Source organism: Manis javanica, chromosome 16 (assembly GCF_040802235.1).
Source record: "Manis javanica isolate MJ-LG chromosome 16, MJ_LKY, whole genome shotgun sequence".
Classification (NCBI taxonomy): domain Eukaryota; kingdom Metazoa; phylum Chordata; class Mammalia; order Pholidota; family Manidae; genus Manis; species Manis javanica.
This window is the reverse complement of record NC_133171.1, coordinates 12,106,437-12,123,455: the sequence shown is the minus strand read 5'-3', so window position 1 is coordinate 12,123,455 and position 17,019 is coordinate 12,106,437. Positions and strand designations below refer to the sequence as shown.

The 17,019-nt window shown below is 53.6% G+C and overlaps 1 protein-coding gene across 1 annotated transcript; it reads right to left on the bottom strand.

The window, feature by feature from the left end:
- Positions 1 to 5,318: 5,318 nt before the first annotated feature.
- Positions 5,319 to 10,887, bottom strand: FOXF2 (forkhead box F2). The gene is made up of 2 exons (XM_037011767.2): positions 9,564 to 10,887; positions 5,319 to 6,238 (listed from the first exon to the last, which is right to left on the bottom strand). Exons 1-2 carry the CDS (start codon positions 10,753 to 10,755, stop codon positions 6,072 to 6,074), a joined length of 1,359 nt encoding a protein of 452 aa, XP_036867662.2. The 5' UTR covers positions 10,756 to 10,887; the 3' UTR covers positions 5,319 to 6,071.
- Positions 10,888 to 17,019: the final 6,132 nt, after the last annotated feature.

Below are 17,019 nucleotides of genomic sequence, written 5' to 3'. Positions count from 1 at the left end.
ACAACTTAGCACTATGCCTGGTTCTAGTTGTTAGCCTTGCCTGTGACTGAGGGACTCAGTTTGGCCTTTGAAAACAAAAGCAACAATTTAAAAGAGGCTGTTTTTTACACTTCTAGAATTACAGAAGGGTGTAATCCTGCTATTAGGAAAAAGGGAACCTCAGAACGTGATTATTAAACCATTGTGGTAAATTTGGAGATTAGGAAAGATGGCAGGTGTAATAAAAGATTGGCTTTTTGGTACTTGGAGCTAGAACCATTACTGAATAGAAGACCATGTGTGTCTGTGTGAGTGTGTGTGTGTGTGTGTGTGTGTGTGTCTATATGTCTGTGTCTATACATGTTTATGTGTGCACGTATGTGTGTATGTAATATGTCCGTTTGTGTCTATATGGGTGTGTATATCCTCTTTAAACAATGACCTAAGGTACCACACTTCCTTTCTTTGGCTTTTTTCCAGTCTCTGGGGGTCCCCTACGTGGCACTCACTGCTGGACTTGGCACTTCGTACATGGGGACTGGGACTCCCTGTCTTTACCAGCACTACCATTCAATTAGAATGTTGACAGCTGCCTTGTAGGAGGCCCAGAGCAGGTAGCCCAGGTCCCTGGATCTGTCATGCAGATGTCCCAGGAACCGTTATGCGTTGTGAGGCTGCTGAGTCTGCACAGCCTCAGCAGTCCTGGTTGAGGACTGAGGGCCTCTGTTCTTCTTGCTGGTCCTTTCCCAGGTTCCGCACCCCCCACCACCCCTGTCCTCGTCTGTGCCTTCCCTTCTCAGGGAAGAACCTGAGCGACTGACTGTGGGGAAGCTGCACCTGCTGGCTGGGCTGGGCTGGGCTGTACCTCCTTTCCTGTGGGTCTGCCCTGAACATAAGGGAAGGGTCTGGGTTCCGAGCTGCTGCCAGCTCAGCCGGCAGGTAGACGGAGCTGGGGCTTCACCTGGGGAGCTTCCAAGGCTCCTGATGCCTTGGTCTCTGCCAGGGATTTGGTGTGACTGTGTGGGGCAAGGGTGGACTTTGATTTGCCAAAGCTGTCCAGGTGGCATGATGTGTGCATGAGTGTGAAACACTTGCTTTATGGACAGGGGAACTGGTGTAAACTCCAGCTAAACACAGATGGGGTGACCTTTTCGCCTCTGTAAACTGGCAGGCTTGTGATGATTTCTATGAAATATAAACAAGATAATGTTCATTGGTGGTTGTCAGTCCTGGCTTGAGCACAGAACCACCTGTGGTGCTTTGACCCCTGAGGCCTAGGCCCTGCCAGAGGAGTTGGCCTAGCTGGCTGGGCGGGCAACAGGTGGTTTTCAAAGCTCCACAGTCCTTTCCACCAGGCAGCTGATTTGATATCTTTGGAGTTCCTATTCAGACACCAAACACTGGCCTGGTTACCTCACATTTCCACCCAGTACAGAGACATTTCCTAACAGCAGTTTCCTCTTCTTGAAAAATAGCCATTAGTGTAACTCATCCCAGGTTTCAGCCACATGCCCCACATGATTTAATGACACCACTGTTCGGTGCTGGCATGAACAGTTTGAGGGCAGCCTGGGCGACATGAGGTCATGTACACAAAGACAAAGCATAGACTCTTCTCACAAACAGTGCCCCCACCGAGGGGACGGGCACCAGCTGTCACTGTCACAAGCTGTCCTTGGGCCTGCTCTCTGCCTTCTTGGTGAGAAGACAATGTGAGGGTGACAATGTCTGGTTCATGGGTTGTAGGAAGAGCCCTATGGAGAAGTGCTTAGGACACAGCCGTGGGGAGGTCCTGGGTAAGACCCAAGAGCAGTATCTCATCAGTGACAGGGGATTAGTTATTTTCTCTGAAGATGAGGGCTTGCATTCCTGGAGGGGAGAAGAGGCAGTGGCCTCAGTGACTACCTGGGAAGACAGAGGACAGAAGTCATTCTCTCCCCACACTCTGGGGCCAGACTCGGTCTCATTCAGGGCAGATCGTGATTCTGAAGGGGCTCTGCTGGTGCCTGGCTGTGGCTAAGGCTCCTCAGTCTCTTTCAGGCTGGATAGGTGTGGATTCAGAGCACTCTGAATGCCAAAAGAGCTTCCCTGACTTTCATTTTTTCCTAATAATCTTAGCATACATGTATTGTGGCCCTCTCTGGCCCAGTGTCTATACCTGCTGTTTTTTTTCCTGCTCAGATAGAGTTTCACAGAGGCAAGTTTGGTAAAATGCATTTCCGTCCTGATAAAATATATTAAAATATATTTCCATTCTAAATAAGTTGGTGCCTGTTTTGAATTAATCACCATGATACATAATAATTAGGTATATATGAATCTATAAGAGAGTTTTTCTTTTGAAAGGAGGTGCTAATTCCATTTAATATCATACAACAGCAGATATTATATGCTTGAAGATTTTTCCAAGAAATCAAGATTTCTACTTTCTAAAATGTAAATCAAGATTCTTCTCCCTAAATTCTCTAGAAGTTGCTGCAGCCAGGTCAGAAAATTTGAGCATGCACAACTTGAGAATTCATCTGCTTCCCCAGAATCCAGGCAGAAGCCGAGTAAAATAGAAGTACGTGGGCCTTTCAGCCAATGCCTTGGCACAGGAGACCCAGAAGGACAATGGTGGCCTCTGAGGATGGCAGTCCAGCTTCAAAGGCTGCTTTGCTCAGTTTGGGACAGGAACTCATGGGCAGCTTTTCAGAGACTCCTCCTCTCCCTCTTTCCTCTCTCTGCTTCTCTCTCCCACTTGTTCTGTCCTTTTTTCGGCCTCTCCCTTTCTCTGTCTCCCTCTCCCTGCCCCCCAAGATTTCACCCAACCCAGTTTTATCCAGGGATCACTACTTCTATACACTGAAATAGCGGCCCTCTCTCTTTGCCTTCTCTCCGCTCCAACCTCAAAAGATTTCATAACTAATAAAGGAATTTTTTTTCCTGCTGCTCCAATCACCTTTTCCACCTGTAGAATTCTGACAACATTTCCGTATATAACTGCCTAACTTACTGTTCTACTGAGGCAGGTAGACTTTAGTGATTCCACTGGGCTACTCTTTGCAAAGTTAACCAGAACAAAACAAAATAGGAGGACTCACTGCTTTGACTAAAGATGGGGAGGTTCTATTTTCTGGTTCAGGGTTCAAAATTAGGCCTTGCATTTTCTCAGGGGCTAGTCATTTTTGGGTGGAAACTATTTTTGAAATTCTTTTTGGATCTTTGTTTAAGTAATGAATGGACTAGACTTACCCTGTAATTCAATAATCTGAGTAAAATACCTGTAATTCAAACTGCCTTTCTAGACTTTTGGTGGTCAAAGGGTGGTCCTTGGACCAACGTCACCAGCATCACCTGGGAACTTATGAGGACTTATTCACACAGGCTGAATCAGAAACTGGGGTTCAGCCCAGAAACCTATTTAACAAGCCCTTCAAATGATTCCGATGCACACTCAAGTTATGTTTGAAAGGTGCTTTTGGAGGGAAGATTGCCACTATGCCAGTGTCTGCATATCTGATGCAAAGTCCTTATTGTGATGTTGGGGAAGATGTGTGAAATGGACCAAAATCAGAAGACATCGGTGGGACCCCTGATATCCATGACCTAGTGCAGATCTGTAAATAGTATCAAGATTCCCCCCCATCATAGGGATATGGAAAAGCACCACAAAATGGTGATTTAAAAAAAGTTATTTAGTTAGAAGGAGCCACAAATCATGGAAAGGGGGGAGGGGGTGTCGGTGTGTGGTGGTGGTGGTGGTGGGTCCTTCTAATGCCACTAGGGGGCGTGCTAGCCTTTCCAATGTGGTCACTGAGACCCAGCCTTTTTGTCTTTGAGGTCCTGTCATTCTCTGTATAAACAAGTTACGTTCAAGTGTTTAGGATATAAATTACGACCATGCCGGCTGCCTTGGGAGGAATGTAAACACAGCACTGTGGTCGAAGCAAACTCTGAAACTGACTTCATAATTTATAGCAGGCCCCTGAGTAGCTCAGTATAAAAGGGGGGAAAAAAGCCCTATTTAACTGCAGACATGATAAGGGAGACACAAAAATATGTTTAAATCACTGCTTAATTTTGGAAAATATAGAAAGGAGGCCTAAGGATTAGGAAGATAGTTTAGACTTTTAAAACAAGATGTTTTACTAAAGAGACCATCTTTGGACTTAAAGTCACTAGGAATACAAAAACTCTGTGTGTGAGATATCTACTGAGTGGTATTAAGTGCCTGGTGATTGATAGGGAGAAAGGCCTTTTAGGGACTGAGAAACAAAGGTGAGTTTTCGAAAGCAAAAGCAAAAACAAAGTAAAAAACCAGCCCTGAGCTGGGGAAGAAAGCCACGGCGGGACTGTGGGTTGAGAACCTCTCTGCTCCTGCTCAGATCTATGATTTCCAGTGCTGCCCCTGAATGTGAAATATCAGGCGAGGGTGAGCTGGGCGGAAAACAAGACCTATTTTTTCACTTTTTAATCCAGTTTCACCAGCCCTGTCTGCAGCATTCATGATTGGGAAACCAAGCAAGAAAGGAACATGGTCTCTGAGACGATCCCAAGGGAAATCATCAAATCCCTCGTTAAAAGGAAGGAAAGCGTCAGACAAAGGAGGAAAGAGAAAGAAGCAGGGGTTGGCGGTTTCCCCGCCAAGCAGGGCTGGCCATGCTCTGACCTAGAGGGTTGGGACAGACAGCAGCCAAGAGACACCTTGAACGGGTGGGTCCCTGCTTCTCCAAGGAAGGGGAGAAAGAAGTTACTCCAAGGAAGTGCCCAGAGATGACCCACTAGCACGCTGCAGCCTTCCCCTCCAGATTCTTTGGATCTGCCCACCACCCATAATAAACTGTAATGTGCAGGAAGGAAGCTGATCCTGCCCCTTGCCCGCTGCTCAGCCAGGTCCAGGATGGCCAGAGGTGGTAACTTTGTCCTCTGCCTATCACCCCATGCTGGTGAGGAAGAGGGAAAGAGCAAAAAGCTCAACTCTTCTTGGGCACAGGGAAGAGAAGAAAAGGGGCACAAGACCTGGTTTCCTCCAATCAAACTCTTGCCTTCCATTATCTTGCCTGGTTTTCTTTTAAGTTCCTTTCACCTTCTGGTTTTTGTTTAGCCAGAAAGAGCTAGGGTGAAAGAAAGAAAGAAATAACATAAAGCGTTCCTTCTTCTCTTTCTCTCCTGAGAAGACCCACAATCAGAACCTGGCCTGTGTTACTCAAGGCACAGACCCCACACCATGTCAATTATACAACTTGGAAAAAAAAAAACCCTACAGTGTAGAGTTGCATTGCTGGCTGGTGTACAAGAGAACCTGGTGGTCACAGGATGCCCTAGCAGGAAATAGATCCCTAAAGCCACTATTTGTTATATATATTTTATTGAAAAAATTGTACATCGAAATAGTTTGGCAAACTGTAAAAGTATACATAAGTGCAAATATATCCTCCTTTTAAAATACAAGCAAAGTGTGAGTATACACGAAAATCATAAAAATATCTTTAAAATATGGTGGTAGAAAACAACCTTGTAAAAAACGTTGTATTGTCACAATACTGAAAACCACTTTCTTAAACTAGACACTTTGTTTCTAAATACTTTCTTAATAATGTTCTTTGGCACCTGTATCCAAACTTAAGTGTTTGGCAAAACAGAACTCTCCTACTTAGCTAGGCAACAAGATGAGGCCTTCTTGAAATCTTGTGCTTAGCACTGCCTTTTTGAAAAGCACACAAATTTTCAAGAAACACACACACACACACACACACACACACACACACACACACACACAAACAATTTGTCTGCGTTTTTCAGACCCTGATTACTGAAGGCAATGAAGATCCCAGAGTTAGTTAATGTGTTTCATGTGGTAACTGGTTACTATCTCTGTCGGTTGAGTTCTCAGTTTGCTCTCCCGGTCACTGAGAGCCTGCATGAATTTGGGCACTTCCTTGCCAGGGTTGTCCTACCAGGGGTAGACAAATATCAGCCGACAGCGCTGGCCTGGGGGTTCTGGCTAAGGGATGGCATGCTACTCACTGCTATGGCGCGCACAGTATGAGTTCCCCTCAGCTCACGCTGCTGTGAGAGGGAGCGCCGGGGCATGGGCTCCTTCCCTCCATTCACATGACGCAGGGCTTGATATCCTGACAGACGCTCTGGTGATGGTGATGGTGGTAATATGGCCCGCTGGCAGAGGGGTGGAAGGAGGAAATGCCATTAAAGTTGAGGACGAAATCCTTTCTGTCACACACTGGGGTGGAGTGGTGCTGATATCGGGGCAGTCCCACTGCAAGAAGAAAGGCAGAAAAACTCTTCAGAACCAAATTCCTCCAGCAGAGGACAGGGCACATCACTATAAATTTTAGTTTAACTCACATCTTATTTACATCTTATTTTGACTCTGGGTAAGAAAGGGATTGGTACATCTTTCTGTCTATTACTCTAAAACTGGTAGAGGAAACCCAGCTCTAGAAGTTTTTCAAAGTTTCTAACTGGGTCCTAGACCCATAGAGTCTGACTCTGGGATCATTATGCTTTACTGTACCAACAGGCAGAGAGCTCTGTATTCCTCTAAATTGGGTTCTTATGTGCCTCATTTCCCCTATTACTCTTGGAGGCCCGCGAGCGCTTTAATCTCGAGAAGAGCCCCAGCACCAGCACACCTTGACCCACGGCCTCGGTCAAGGTCCCTGAGTGCAGGGTACTAGGCCGGTGTTGCCAGAGTCCCCCGTCCCAGAAACAATGCTTTCGCCCTCACTTGTGTCAGGTCTCCTGTCTAGTTACCCAACTACCTGGCTCGGTCAGAGCAACCGGACACAGCGGGAATATTCCCTGTGCCAAACAGGGGTGATGGAAAACAACCCATGGCAGGAGAAAGGGCCGAGAAAGAGAGAGCGCGTCTTTGGAAATCGCGAACTTAGGCTTTTCTCAGAGAAGTCAGGAAGGACTCCGGGAGCAAAGAATGCCCCTCCGTAAGAGCTCAGCTGCAGACCCTTCTGCACACCGAGGCATCTGGCAATGCAGGGAGTCCCTTAGAGAGTCCCGTGCAAGCCGAGGGCAGAGAAGGTCTTCACGACTCTCCCCCGGGGTCGCTCCTCGGCCGCTGGGCGCCAACCCGCCGCTGACTTTTGCTTTTGCTTTCTCGGCGCCTCCCGGCCCCAGGGCGCCATTGGCTGGGGGCGTCGGTCCGCTGGGACCCGGGCTTCTCTAGGACCCGACCTCTCTCAGCGCTGGGTTGGGTTAGGCTCGTTCGCCTGAGTTTTTCCTAGTCGCAGATGCGGTGCGGGGACCATAAGCTGCCGTTGGTGCCGGGCTAGACTCAACTTTTGAGCGCGTGGAAGCCATACCCGCGGCCACAAGGCGCTCGCACCCTGCTCGCATCGCCTCGCACGGCGCGCCCCAGAGCTTACGGAGCGACCAGACCGCTTAAGTAGCCCGGGACCGGCCTACCCTTATTTCCTGATAACACCAATTATTGCCAAATACGCCCTGCTCCCGTAAAGCAGCAGCTGGTCCACTCTGCACACCGGCGCCTTCGCCCAGAGCGTTACGGTGCGCCGTGTTGCGCGATCCAGGATCAAAGTAGCGGGCCCAGGCAGTCCCCAGGGCGAGCGCTCACACCCCCGACCGAAGGCCGAGGTAGTCTCTTGCATGCGACAGAGGGGCGAGAAAAGCCCTACGTCCTTCTAGCAAGGCTCGTAGGCCTCAGTGAAGGGCGCGGGGGGCCTCCGGAGCAGGGAGACGCGGCCCCCGTGGCTGTGCCAGGTATGTGTATTCTGGGGGAACCTTATCTGCACCCAGCCTCGGCCCTGCTCAGCCTCCCAACTCCTCCGCTCTCAGTGGGCCGCGGCCTGGAGGGCAGCGCACTCTCAACCAGGCCCCACAGAGCCCGTTTCCCTGGAGCCCCCACCTCCCGCACTGCTGCGAGAGGACACCTAGGTCAGGGGTGAAGAATATTCGGGAGGGACAGCAGCCAGAGGACGAGGTAGTACGGGGCCAAGACGGCTTTGGCCCAGCCACAGCCCGTCGGGGTTACGTGACTCGGCCCCAACGTCCTGCGAGGCTCCTGGGGAAGGGAAGGCTGCCCCGGGGGCAGGCCTGCTCGGCTCGGAAGATTTCCGTCTCGCCAAGACAGAGTCATGTTTCGCGATCCCCGAATTTCTGGGCATATGCGAGCGCCCGTGGTGGGACGGGGCTAGAGCAGCCTCACAGTAGGATCAGGAGTTTCTTCCCTGCGAGTTTTTGTTATCAATTTTTAGAGCATTTTCTAACGGCGGCTGCGAGGCCTCGGAATCCGGGTGAGGTTGAGCAGGGCCTACCTGGGGAAGGGAGCCGGCTGGGCCCTGAGACCAGCGTGTAGGCAGACGAGTGGGCGCCCTCTGGGGTGGGCGGTGATTGACACCCAGTCGGAGGGGATAAAAAACTAAGAGCGGAGGGTCGCCTGTATTGGTTACTTGTTGAAATTCCCATAAAATTGAACAAGACTGTTCTCAGTGTGCTCAGTTAGGCTAAAATCCTCTCCGGTGTGGTCCTGCCGAGACTGTCTTTGTTTAGTTAACCTCTGAGACCCGCATTTAAAAGGCCTATTTGGGAAATTTAACCGTCCAGGGAACCAACATCTTTTTGCCCATTTCTGGGCTTTCCGTCTCCCCTGATGTTCTTGTGGTGCATCGATTAACCAATTTATAATGCATGCATTTTCTAACTGGGGAAGCTGCAACATCATTTGACCAGCAGGTTAGCCCCATTTCCATGTGCAGCCTGTGGGTACCTCAGAGAGGTTAATATTAAAGAGTTTATCTCCACTGCCCCATAAACCTGGCTGATACTCAAATTCTCTTCCACCCATCTGTCCCCTCCCACCTTTCACCACCCCTGGCAAGTCAATAAATTTTCATAATCTTCGACCAACACAGTTTACACCAGCAAGACATGCGGTAGGCATTCCTCAGGGGAGTTCACATGTGGGCCTGGGGTTTGCTGGCTTAGGACAGACTCCTGTCATCATTGTGGGTCCACTGTGTGGGGAGGGAGGGGGCTCATTAACAGCCTGGTGCCCCTCTCCACTGGACGTATGTCCCTTTGGTGAAAGACCCAGGGACCCCACTCTGCTTTCTTCTCTGCCCACCACCACCCCCATTTCCCTACTCTCCACACTTGCTCAGCTGCAATGCTTCCCCACTCACACCCTCCGAATACATAACATCTGACCGTTCACTTTCCAACCAAAATACAGCAGAACTGGGAAAAAAAGAAAGAAAAAAGAACGACAAAAGCAAGCAGATACAGCTTCTCAGCTAAGGTCCCCAAAGGCACATACATACATGCCTTCTCTCCAAGCTATGTCAGGCCTGAGACTTGAAACCTGTAGTCCAAGGGATAACCAGAGACCCAGAGAAAGGCAGGCGACTTTGCACCATCGTCCTAGTGGTGCAAGTTCTAGGGGCCCAGCTCTGGACCAAGGCTATGGGGGAGGGTGGTAAGACGTCCCCATCCTCTCCCCCATGAGTAAAGTGACCCAGCTGACCCAGCACCCACTCCTCACTGTGCCTTCAGATCCTCAGGTTCGTGGAGCCTGGAGACCTAGAGGCCGCTCCTGGTATGCTCATTACCTGAGAGGTCCTCGCGGGCGTTCTGGTGCAGGTAGCTCTGCTCCAGAGAGTAGGAAGACATGCTGGAGTGCAGGCCGGCCGAGGCCGCAGGGTTGCTGCTTGGCGTCAGGGCGGGAGGCTGCTTGAGGTAAGGCGAGGCGCCCGGCGAACTCCAGTGCGCCGCGGGGCTCGTGTAGGGCGAGTGACACTCGATGGCGCTCGCCATGGCCGGGGAGGAGGGCACCGGGCTGCTGCTACTGTCCGGGCCGTAGTCCCCGCCGCCGCCCCCGGCCGCGCCGACGCCCCCGGGCCCTGCAGGCACGGGGCAGCTGGCCATGTAGGTGGAGCCCGGGTTGGGCGACATGTGCGGGACGTGGTGGTGGTGGTGGTGGTGGTGGTGGTGTGGGTGCGCGTGGCCCGGGGCGCCTGTGCCGGTGTCGTAGCCCGCGGGCACCATGTCGAGGCCACCATAGCCGCCCTGCCCGTGACAGCCGAGAGGTGCCGACGGGGGCGCCTGGAAGTCGAAGCCCTGGGGCAGCAGCGAGGCCCCGAAGCCCAAGCCGCTCACCACGCGGTGGTACATGGGCTTGAGCGCCTGGCACTTCCGCCTGAAGCCTCGCGGCCGGCGGCGGAACGAGCCCTCCTCGAACATGAACTCGCTGGCCGGGTCGATGGTCCAGTAGTGGCCCTTGCCGGGTCGCCCGAGGCCCTTGGGCAGCTTGATGAAGCACTCGTTGAGGGAGAGGTTGTGGCGCACGGAGTTCTTCCAGCCTTGGTAGGCGCCGCGGAAGAAGGGGAAGCGCGCCTGCAGGAACTGGTAGATCTCGCTGAGCGTCAGGCGCTTGCTCGGCGAGCTCTGGATGGCCATGACGATGAGCGCGATGTACGAGTAGGGCGGCTTCTCGGGCCGCCGCAGCCCCGAGCTCGCCTTCTTGGCGCCCCCGCTCCCGGTGCCCGCGCCGCCGCCGCCGCCGCCGCCGCCCGCGCTCTTGCAGGCGGAGGCGGAGGCGCCGGCCGAGTTGGAGGAGGAGGCGGAGGAGGCGCAGGAGGCGGTCGACGACGACGACGACGAGGTGGTCTCCAGGGCGGCGGTGGCGGGCGGAGGGCTCATCAGGGCAGCCTGGAGCGCGCCGGGGGCTGGGCTGCACGCGCGGCGGAGCGGGGCCGGCGGCGGGCGCGGCGGGGGCGGCGGCGGGCCGCCCTCGGTGGTCATCTGGGACCCGGGAGCAAGGCTGGGCCGCGGGGGCGGGCCCGGGGCCGGCGGCGGAGGCGCGGGGACGGGGTGGGCCCAGAAGCCCTGCGAGCGCCCGAGGCCGCCGCCCGGGCTGCAGCCCTGGCCACTCCGAGCCAGCGCTTCGGCGTCGCCTCCCTCAGCTGCGCCGGGGCTTCTGGCGGTCGCGGCGGCGGCCGGCCGGAGGCAACGCCCGGCGCATCCCTTCCCCAGCCTCGCGCCCCTGCCTTGCGCAACGGCCTCCGGGGCCGCCGAGCCCGAGCGTCCGGTCAGCCGTGCCCGCAAGCGGGGAGCGCGGCCCGGACCCCAGGGACGACCCGACGTCTCCCGTCAGGAGCGCTCCCAGCTCTGTCTCCGACTTCCTCCCTCCCGCGTCTTCCCCGCGGCCACCTCCCTCCCTCCTCCGCGCGCTCCCTCCCTCCCCCGCAGCGCCCTGCCCCCTCCCCGCGCCGCGCGGCCGGCGCTCACTCCGCCCCCTCCCAACCTGGCCGCGGGCTCCCTCTCTTATCTGGGTCCTCGCTGCCCAGAGCCCCCCTCGGCCTTCTCACGCCCCTCTCTGCCTCTTCCCCTCTCCTCTACGCACCCTCTTTCCAACAGAGCCATCAGAGGCCAACTCCCATTTTGCGGGGACGACCCCCCCACCCCAGCAAAGCTCGACCACTTAGAACTTCTTTCTCTTTGCCCCTTACGGCACCCCAGCCTCCCTTCCCAGAGACCAGCAGCCCCCGCGGGGCAGACCCACCCCTTCTCCTCCCCGCCGCCCTCCTCTCCCCTCCCCCTCCTGGCCTGTCCTGGGCCGAGCGGTGCTGCAGCCGGTGCCGTCGCCGCCGCCGGGAGTCTCCATAGCCTCCTTCCCCCGTGCCCGCACCGACACCATCTGTCAACTTCATTTAAACACTGCAGCCCTCAGCCACACGCCAGGGTGCCAGACGCCCAAAGGTAACGGGACAGTCCTCTCTCTTTTTGACAGGGCCTGCAGGCGACAGTTGTGAGTAGAGGGCAAGAAGCCAGGGCGCCCCAGCGACCCAAGGGTGCAGCCCAGGGCGATCATGGGCATTTTCTGAACTTTGAACAGAGGGGTTTGGATAATAGAAAACCAAACCAAGTTTGGGCACTGGAAATCTGGCCTAATATGACTCATGTTTGCATTTGTTTCACTTCCTTTCTGCTTTCCACTGGATGTTGTGTAAAAAATGCAAAAAGGTGAGATGGCTGTATTAATATCAGTCGTGAAGGCATAACTGTCACTAGATTTGCATCCTCACTGTCAGTGTTGCCCACCAAAAATTTGTGCAATCTCGAAGTTACCTTCTGTGAGGCAGCTCTCCACACCAGCACAGCTAATTCCTCACTAAGTAAGAGTCAGGCTGGCAGAGAGGATGTGCCTCAGGAGGAATTACTTCCAATGAGACCCGACAGTTAGTTATTGGATTACACGTGCAAGGAAATGTAGTCAGACTGGGGAGAGCGGCTGAAAGTGGGAGGAGGAGAGCAGGAGGCCTGGGAGCTGCTGAGCCACACCAGGGCGTGGGGAGGAGGCCCAGAGGGGAGGTACTGCTGCCCAGAGGACCAAATGGGAGGCAAGGCCGGGTGCACCTCCTGGTCTCCACGGGAGGATCAATGTGCAGGCGTGCGTGCTGAGATGCTTGCAGGGCAGGGAGGGGGTAGGGTGCACTAGAAGGGGAAATGGTCTAGGCATCTGGAGTGAGGCGGGCAGCAAAGAGCCTTGGGTGGAACAGAACCGAGGTAGGGCTTTGGGGCTCGACTGACTTTCTGTGTCCCTGGAAACCCTGGGCACAGTATCTGCTTCTGGCTGAGCTTGCTGGTGGGGCTGTAGAAGCAGGGGAGGGGAAGGGCAGGGAGGGGAAGGCTGGGGGCCGGGCTGGGGCTGGGCTGGGGCTGGCCCCAGACAGTGACCTGAAGTTGAGTGGAAGCAGGCTTTTTCCATCAAACCCTGCCTGGATACCACACACAGAGACCGAGTGTCAGTTTACTGCCCTGAGCCGGGCTCCTTTTCCCTCAGCTCCACAGTAATTAGACAAAGAAAACCTAAATTAGCTGAACAGGCGTCGACAGCTTCCTCCAGAGCACCCCTGGTACCTACATGGGAATGTGTCCGAAAATGGCTTGATTGTAGCTGAGAGTCAGCTAAGAAAACATGGCCAAAATGAACTCAGTTTACCGCTCATTTCCAATTGAAAAAAGAAACAAGTCGCTCTTTTCCGGATGGGATGTTTTGATTGAGTTGGGGTAGGGGGTTTGCAGTTGTTTCCACTGCTAAGAGTTTCTTTCTGAGTGACTGGAGAGCGTTTTTATGAGGTGGGTCGCCACTTATTTCATGATACTTTTCCTTTTACTCTCTTTAGTCATTTTACTTGGAATAATTTAAATATAGGTTAATATAGAAGTAGATACAGCAAGCTCACTAAAACAATGCTTTAAGTGTCTGAAAAATAATTAAATAAGTGAATCTAATAAAAACTGGAGTAAGGATGACAGTACCCAAAAGGAGCTGAAGTCGGTCTTCAGTGTACGTGTGCGCGCGCGTGCGTGCATAGTGGAAAGAGAACTGGCCCAGCTGAGCAGCATAGGGAGAAGGAAGGAAATCATTTCATTTGTAGATGGAGGTAGTAGGCAGTGGATGTGGAGAAAAACGCGCACATCCGTATCACTGCCACTGGACCCTCTCTGAGGTTCTGCATCTGGGAATTCCACGTGCATTGGATCTCAGGCCCTAAAATACTTGAGCGCCCAGAAACTGAGGAATAAAAAGCACCAATCGCAAAATCCAGGCAGGACTAATTATAACAGTTCCCAATTTTGGGGTCCTAAGACTTTTTCAGAATACAACAAAAGCTTTGGAGCCTACCTCTAGAATAAATATTCCTGCCGTTGTCTGGAATTTTAGGGGGTCCATGATACTCATTAAAAAAATAACTACATATTTTTGGTTTCTACCGATTCAGCTCATTAAATTATCAGGGATTTGTAAAAGCTCCCTTCCCCAACCAAGTGACAATGGTATTCATTTTACCTAAACTCTCTAAACATGCAAGAAATACCATATGTCCTTCGATGTTACAGGAGGCTAGACAGGTCCTGGAAAGGCACTGACCCTGGAGAAGAGTTAGAACTCCATCCATGAGCGGGTCTGCTGACTTGGAGTCTTTCTCTCTCTGCAGGGGTCTAAATACTGCCCTGCACTTCAGAAAGCTATGGAGGTCGGTGCCCTTAGTTATCTGAACAGGAAGGAGCTCTCCTTTAAGACTCTTTCCTGGAGACCCCACTTCTGCCTCTGGAAACTGTTCCCCTGGCAGGGACCCCTGTCTAGAGATACTAGTCCCCTGCGTTTATTTGTTACAGACTTCAGAGGTATAAGCCTTTCCACTCACATCATGTTACTGCCCCGTGGCCTCAGCGCCCTCATCGCCATTTAGAGGCAAGGAAACAGGCTCAGAAAGATCAGAGGACCCCCTGCAAATCACACCTGGGCAAGTGACAAAGCTGTTCTGTATTGCGGGCCTGAGCTGCTTCCACCACATTGCAGCAAAAGCCTCTCTGAACTTTGTTTTAATTACTGATTTATACAAATCTCCTGGGCAAGAATGCATATAACAAATCATGTCAAATTCTTAATCCCTGGCAGGAATATCTGAATTTCTGTTAGTAGGCAGTTTAAAAGGGAAGTTGTGTTTGTCTCTGAAATATATTGCTTAGGATGCCCCCCTCTCTCCGAGGCTCCTTCTTATAGCAGTGAGCTCTTCCCGACTGACTTGCACTGCCTTATACATCACAAAAATCTGATTTCTTTTTACTTACATGAAGGAAAGATATGAGTATATATGAGTTCAGGTGCTCCTTGGCTAACCAGAATTTGCTGCCTGGGGTGCAGCAGATCCTCCCCCCATCCCTGGCATGAGCGTGCTGTTCTTTTGTTGACTTTGTCTGTTTGGACTGTGGGTTCCTTCTGCTCCAAAGCCCAATGTCCCGCCCGCCTCTGCCCCAGCGAAAGGGAATGTAAACTTCGGGAAGCTTGGGTTTCTCTGATTTTGGTCTGTAATCGGCATTTTATTCTAGGATATCTCTTCATTATTGCGGTTTAAAGTTTATGTTCCTAGCATACTTCCTCCGCTTCGTGGGTTTTACATGAAATGGCTTAGACTAAGCCAGTTTCCCACCGGGGGGATGCATCGCAGCGACACTGTTTACTGCCATCTAAGACTTGTTCTCAGGGCACTTCTGGCTCTGCTTGTCCCTCCCTTCCTTCTGCCAGCCCAGCCAGAGTGGAGCCACTTCCCAGTTCAATCTGAAGCTGACCACTGTATTCACCCTGTGTTCTGACACAAGGTTTATGTGTGTAGAGGATTCCCCAACTCTCGAAAGGCCCTGTACATGGGGATGATGGGACTCAGGGCTGGGGCCTAAGGGCTGAGGAAGCTGTGGTGCGACAGAGGACCCTATAGAAACTTTATGATAGAAAATCCAACCAAAGTCCAGGAAGAGGTGCTGAGGTCAGGAGAACTTGGCGAGGAGGGGTAGCAGTGGGAATTTTACTCTCTTCTGGGTATCTGCTCTCGTTCCTCAGTCCAGAAACCCCCAGACCTCTGGGTTTGAACACCAGCCACCAATTCTAAATGTTTATTTGGATAGATTCTTCCACTCTCCAAAAGCCTGTATCCTGGGCAGGGCCCTTTTTATAGCCACCTTTCTGAGAGATCTGATGATAGCCCCCAGATCTCTGGGGTCTGGTTGTAGGCATGGCCTGATCCCCCAGTTGGCCAGGTCTGAGGTGCTTATGGAGGGAAGCAAAAGGGGTCCAATCTACCAGAGCCCCAAGCAGAGACCCCACCTCTTCCTTTCTCTGCACTTACAAGATTGAGAGTCCCTAGCACCCTTTGGTTGGGGGACCAACTTTGGGATGTACCTGGGAGCTGGCCCATCTGTCTTCGCCAGTGATGGGTGCGGGCCCCCTGATGGATGACCTTAAGTCCCCACAGCCTGCTGCATTTATGGATGGGGCGGCGGCGGGGGCAGCGGCGGGGAGGGGGTGTCCAGGAGGGTTTCACTGCTGGGAGGGCCGTTCCTCCTAACCGGCAGTCTGCTGTGAAAGAGTAAAAAGGGGCAGTGCTGGGACTGAGGGGGGCCTGTGCTTCTCCCAAGGGGGTGGAAATGAGTGGGATCCCCTTGGCGAAGGAAAATCAGGGAGGCCTGTACCGCACATTTCCAGTCTTAGGAGAAAAAAGGCAGAAGGAAATGTGGGTGCTGTTGCCCCTCAACACGTTAATTTTGAGTCCCCTTTTACTGCTGGCAGGGAAGTCCGCCCTCCCCCGCCCCCAAGAGAAGGAAACCGTGTCCTAGGAGGGAGTTCTAGGACTTCTTGAGCTCGCCATCCCTTCCCCTGCGCCCACCCTTGGCATCCCTCCCCCGTACCCCCGGCTCTGAGGCCCCCGCCTTGGGAGGTCTCGCACACCCTGCCCTGCCTGCATCCCGAGGCTCGGGAGGAAGGTGACTGGGCCTCGCGTGCACGCTGGGCCCGGCTGATTGGCGGGCGGGCGGGCCTGGCCCACTCGGGAGGCGCCCGCGCGGCCTGGAGGGGGTAGCCCCGGGCACAGACCGAGGCACGGTGCTCGCGGAAGACTGCGGAATGCGCCAACCCAGCGCGCCCGGAGGGCACCAGTCCGCGCCTAGGACGCCCCCCGACGGAGAGGCGCGGCCGGCCCGCTGCGGGCCCGCGAGCGGGGAGGCGCCCTGGAGGTCCCAACCCAGCCGGGGTCGGGTTTTCTTCTAGTGTCTGGCTCGTCTCCTCTTCCCTTGCCCTCCCCTCCCCTCCCCCAAATAAATAAATATCTCCAAGGGCAGCAAACTCGGCGGGGCGCCGGGCCCTGCTCGCCGCAGTTGCAGTAGATGAACTTCCTGGAGCATCAAAACTCCCCTCCTGTCCTCCCCGCTGGGCTCAGGATATGCGGCGCGCTCGCTTCTCTTCAGAAAAGGAAACGTAGCTCTTCCAAAAATATAAATCAGCGCTGACGTCCAAATATTTCTTTTGTCCTCCAGCATCCTCTGCGGGGATAAATAAAACGTGCTCGGCGCCCAGAGACCGACTCAGGACCTCGGGGCGCCCAGACGCCGCCTTGGAGGAGCTGCCTTTCGGGAGCCCTCCCTCCGCGCCGTGCCCCGCACCCCCGGGCCTTCCCTCCCCCGCCCTGGCAGCCGTCTGTTCCGGGATCTGGCTTGACCTTGGCCGGG